The 6000-nt window shown below is 36.2% G+C and overlaps 1 protein-coding gene across 1 annotated transcript in view; it reads right to left on the bottom strand.

Annotated features, from left to right (window-relative positions):
* Nucleotides 1-307: 307 nt before the first annotated feature.
* The window catches only part of SCN2A (sodium voltage-gated channel alpha subunit 2), an 87936-nt gene continuing 82243 nt past the window's right edge, over nt 308-6000 (bottom strand). The window contains exons 26-27 of the mRNA XM_070357823.1: nt 5475-5745; nt 308-3905 (exon numbers count right to left, since the gene is read on the bottom strand). Of these exons, the coding sequence (XP_070213924.1) occupies nt 2710-3905; nt 5475-5745 (1467 nt within the window). The 3' untranslated portion in view covers nt 308-2709. The remainder of the gene's footprint in view (nt 3906-5474; nt 5746-6000) is intronic.

Below are 6000 nucleotides of genomic sequence, written 5' to 3'. Positions count from 1 at the left end.
TGCAGCAGATTATTAGAAGTCTAAGTATACAGACTCTGTTACCTATAGACGGTAATAAACAAAAGCTTTGGCAAGCAGAAAAGAAACAAAGAGAATACCCTTAATGAAAAATACTGAGAACTTAAGAAGTGATGAAAGGTATATAGAAAAGTAGATCAAGGATGCATAGGGAAGGAACCAAAATAGGAAAAGAGAATAACAAGACAAAAACAAAGCAGCAGGTAGACAGGAAGGAGAAAGGATGCACAAGCTAAAATGTTAGTCAATTTTTTATTAATTTATGTAATTTTCCACTACTCTATCCAATACCATATCTAGGTTTTTGGCCAATATTAAAACTAGATATCCAGTACACTCTTCTTAATTACTTTCCATTCCATGAAAAATTTAAAGGTGAATTATTATATTTCATGTGTATTTTTACATTTTTTTCTGATAGATCATTTTACATGATAGAATGTACCTTTAAATGGCATTTCCAAGATAGAAACAAAGACAGAACAATTAAATACAAAAACAAAAGCAAAACCTTTATTCTTTGCCTTGATTGTAATGTGGTTTACCGTTCTTTATGGTAATAGCATTTTCCTGCATGCATTTCACCAACACACTACAAGTCAATAGCTTTAGTATAAAGAATCTACATTTAATGTCGCTTGTGAAAGAAACACAAAATGTTTTGCTGTGACTGGTAATATAATTTCATTTATACGATTTTTGTGGAATAAAGCTTGGATCTCATATCATATCTGATAAAGTTCTAGTGTCATATGGGTTAGTAAGAATACGATCTATCTGTGTAAACAAACACTGGAAAAGACTGATGATTTACAGAATAAAAAGACTAGGTGGAACCATCTGATTCAAGCAATGCCAAGAATATCAACTCATCGTTCCTTAAGCCTCTTTCGATGATAAGGCATCACTATGAAAGCTAATAAATGCTGGACTCAGTCTGAGATTTGTTTCACATTGAAATGTGTGCAAAGTTTACAGTACTAATAAAAAGCAGGAATCTACACTGCATTTTAGTCTTTGTTTCTTATTTCATGAAGTGCTTTAATTTAAAAGTGCTAGGAACAGAAACTAACAATAGTGACTGTGACATCAACCTGAAGATACTTTTAATTTCTCATTTATGTACAAAAAGGCGGAAAAGGAAAATAAAATGAACTTTGTACAATATTTATATTTTCTTAGAAAACTCTAACCATATATTTTCAACAGAATTAAGCAGCTTGCAACCTGTTTGTACATTGGGCTTTTTACCATAGAGTATTCAATTAGGATTGGAAGGATAAAATGCAAGAAGCTCTTCATTGTTTGCTGCAACCTATTGCTTAATGACATGAAGAATGAGGTCTTGGTAGAACAATTTGCTTCACTTTACCACTGACATATGGCTTCCCATATTAGACTTCCGAACAGTGGAAGGAATAAGATGCAGCAGCAGAGGCAAGATAAACATGCAGCAGTGACAGCGTCAAACTATAATGGAACCAGTTACATCATATTACCTGTTGAAAGCTTGCAAACTCTACTTCTGTGGTACATATTTGATGCAATAAATACTGTGCTTAAGTCGTCATTTTTGTTTGCTCAAACATGCACCACTGGGTAAAATTACTATTTACAAAGCAGACTTTTTTATTTTTTAAATTGACATATTCTATGTCAACCTTACCAAGAGCAGAAGATGGCTAAACAATACTGTAGGAAAAAGCAGAATCAACTTTATAAAGTGGTGGTGGGGGATGCTTTTTGGTCAATTCAGGTTTTTAGAAAGGACTGATAGGATATTTTTATTTTACGCCAAAGGACACTTATCAAAATGTTATAGTCATGCTGCCAGGACTCAGAATGACTATGTAATGGTGTGTGTATATGTCTGTGTGTGTGTGTGTATACATATATATGTATATACATGCACATATACATGTATATGTAATGAATTATGTAAAAATAAAATGACATTTTAATGCTTGTGGATTCTATGGAACATTTACAGGCACAGTAAAATTTTTCTGGATGAAACACCTTAAAAACATGAATAGCTATTTAAGCACCTCAAAAATCTGAAAACATCCTGACACAAGAAGTAAACTCTTCCCTTTTGTGACATGATTTTTTTTTTTACATGAGAATGAGAAGTGCAGCATGCTTTCATTTAAAATATATCCAGTTATACAATAGAGAAACATAGAATTTCTTACCTTTACTCCCTCTCCCCAAACACAAACCCGTTTACAAAAATAGTCACATATAATAGTAAACAACCTGTGAATTAAAAAAAAAAAGTGACCAATTCACAGCATACGTTTTGTAAAAATATGGCAGGTGTGGCAGTTAGAACATAAACAGTGGTGACAATTACTGTTATCAAGTGTCGCATGTTGAATTTACATAAAAATTGAACTTCCCTCCCCCCTTTAAATTGGTTCCTAGAGTCTGAGTAGCCATTACTCTCTGCTCTTCAGCAGTGTCAGCTGGTTGTGAACACAGAAACCTCCTGTCGATGCTGTTTCTCTGGTTTGTTGAGTCCCAGTTTGCTGACCAGAGGCCCCTGTCTTGTTATAGGCACTGACCTTAAGTATACATTTGTAAAAACAGTCAGTTTGGCATAGACCTCCTGTGGGAGTCCTGTTGACACCAGCACATCACCATCACGGGCTGTAAACAATTGATCACAAAATGGAATATTGTTTCCTTTTACTTTTTGCTTTCCCTGATATCTTTCCCTTTGTCTTCCTTTTCTGATTTGTCTTTTTCAAATTTTTCTTTCTCGGGTTTGGTCACACTGTCATAGGAAGGTGGAGACGTGGTGGAAGGCGTCATATCGGTTTTCTCTGGAGTTGAATTCTCATTTAGTTTATCAATGAGGATATCTTCTTTGATGGGTGTTCCCTCACCTTCTTTGCCTTTGTCTTTCTTGTATATACATGAAACTTTTTTAACTTTTTGCTTCAAGAGGTAGCGTCTATAAGCCCTCTGGATAACAATAGCAGACACCTCCTCTTGTTTGCGTTTCAGAGTGGTTGTAATGGGCTCATAGGAGACTTTGGAGGGGTTCGATGCCATGAATCTTTCTTCCATCTGGATTCGAAGGGCATCCATCTCTCCACTCTCACCCAAAACACGCTTTGTAAAGGCAAATAAGATGTCGAGGCAGTGGATCCTGTCCCCACTGACCATGGGCAGGTCCATGGCAATGAGCTGGACTTTGTTAGGTTTTGCTATGAGAAGAGGAGGATCCAGGGCTGCTGCAAAATCAGAGAGCTTGGAGAACTCTATGAACTGGGTGGCATCGGGATCAAACTTCTCCCAAACCTCGTAGAACATCTCAAAGTCATCCTCACTCAGGGGCTCTGCGCTTTCTTCAGTAGCAACACTGAAGTTCTCCAGGATGACAGCAATGTACATGTTCACCACAACCAGAAATGATATGATGATGTAACTGACAAAGAAGAAAATCCCAACAGATGGGTTTCCACAGTCTCCCTTAACTGAGCTGCCAGGGTGATCTTTTTCAGGGTCACAGTCTGGGGGTCCACTATTGAGGATAGGTGCTAGCAATCCGTCCCAGCCAGCAGAGGTGGTAATCTGGAACAGGCAGATCATGCTGTTGCCAAAGGTCTCAAAGTTGAACATGTCATCAATTCCAACCTCCCTCTTAACATACGCAAAGTTGGACATTCCAAAGATGGCATAGATGAACATGACCAGGAAGAGCAGGAGGCCGATGTTAAACAGCGCAGGAAGGGACATCATCAAAGCAAAGAGCAGCGTGCGGATCCCCTTAGCCCCTTTGATCAGACGCAGGATTCGGCCAATCCTGGCAAGACGGATCACTCGGAACAAGGTAGGGGACACAAAATATTTCTCTATCAGCTCAGCCAGAAACATACCTATGGAAAGCCAAGATACAACAAAAATCATATTATATGTAATGGCAGCAAATGAAAATGTACATTTCTAAGATAAGCACTATTTTTACAAAATGTGGACATGAGAATTAGGTATACACATACACATATGCACATACTAGTTTTATAAAATGTGGACATGAGAATTTGGTACACACACACACACACATATTTACATATACATAATCTGCAATATTCATTTAGCAAAATGAAACTGGTATGTTTAGTGCTATAACATTAACAATTTTATACTAACTGAAGGTATTAATGGTCATTTTTCCTGGTTCAAGTCAAGCATATACCAAAAGACACAACGTATATGGTAGTGAAGTACAGAAATGGATTTATGTTTCTGATATAATAGTTTTATATTAGTATTTGCATAAGGACTAATGGATAAAGCGTGTGATTTTAGATTAGGAATATGAGACTTATTCTTCTCAGATGGTTTGATCAGTTTTATGTGGGAGGTGGCAGAAGAGACAACCCAGGCTTTCCAGACAGACATACTTAGGACTGAATCCTGGCAATGATTTTATGCATTGCCAAATGGTGATAATAGCTATTAAATAGTTTTGTTGGTGGTGGTTAGGCTTAATGTTTACTAAGTCTTTTCTTTGTGCTATAGATACGTGCTAAGTGCATTTATTTTCATAATCTCATTTAATCCTCACAACACCACTTTACAAAAATATTTCTTGGGAAACCGGGGATCAGAGAGGTGAGATCCCTCTTGCCATAGGTCACAGAACTGGTAAAGAGTGAAAACATGGATGCACCAGGTCGGGTCTGTATAACCCAGGAGTCCCCTCCCTTAATCACTACATTCCTTCCCTATAGCACCATCACTGGGATCAAATGGAGTGACACCTTCTTTCAAAGTTCTGTTTAACCAGCAAAAGTATATACACAGTGGAATACTACTTTTCTATGTGTATGTTCTCTTTCCTCAAACAGGCAGAACTTTACTTCCAGCACCTGATTTAACATCCTACACACAAGCAATATGTATTGATGAAATGAATCTGCTTTGATTTTTTTGAACAAAATGTCTACTTTTGAAAAAGAATATTACACACTGTAGAAAATTATCTGAACCCAAAGATGACATGAGGCTTGTTTGAGTGTGAATATATATAAGCACACAACATGCTATTCCAATTATCAAGGACAATTATTTGACTACTTCTATTGATTAATATGTGTACATGTGTGTGAGCTGTTTATTCAGAGCAATACTTGTCTATACCACAGGAGTATGACTGTTTATTATGCCAAAGTTGCAATTATTTTCTTCTGGCATGGGACAAGATGATACATGAAAGCTGCATGTATAATATAAATATAAATAATATAAATTCTCTTTTTCTTCATATAATTTCATGCACAGCACACAGTTAGATAAATGACAAGCTGAGAATGGACTCTTCATTAGACTTTATTTGAAATTTTGGGATGAATGAGAAAGTATTAATGAAAAATACTTTAAAGTTTTAAAATACAAATTTTTACTCTTAAAAATTTCACTTGCGTGAAAGCACCTCTTCTTACCTACAATGGAGAGAATAACCACCACAAAATCAAAAATATTCCATCCGATGGTGAAATAGTAATAACGAAGAGAGATCAGTTTCAGCACACATTCTCCAGTGAACAGAACGATAAACACCAGATTAATCCAGTACAGAATGTTGGTCATTTCTTGACTCTGGTCGTCAGTCTCCACCATCATGGTGACCATGTTGAGGCAGATAAGGATCATGATGCTGATATCAAAGACTTGTTTGGTTACGAAATCAAAGACCATCCCTTGGAATTTGTTCTGCAAAAAAAAAAAGAGTATGTGAAATTCCCTTAGCGACTGAAAAACAAATCAAGTCCAACTTATCTGATTTTAACATAACAATGTGAAAATACAGCTTTTATTACAAAACGTTCCATGTTTGGTTTACACTTGGAAGAAAATTTTGTATACTGGAATATCCAGCTCTTTCCAAATGGTATTTGTTCTATTTATACTGTTTATGATAGCAGATTTTGTAAACTAACTTTATGTTAAGAACCACCTTTTAGTTTC

This window comes from Bos mutus, chromosome 2 (assembly GCF_027580195.1).
Source record: "Bos mutus isolate GX-2022 chromosome 2, NWIPB_WYAK_1.1, whole genome shotgun sequence".
Taxonomy (NCBI): domain Eukaryota; kingdom Metazoa; phylum Chordata; class Mammalia; order Artiodactyla; family Bovidae; genus Bos; species Bos mutus.
The sequence above is the reverse complement of the archived record's forward strand: the minus strand, read 5'-3'. Positions and strand labels throughout refer to the sequence as shown.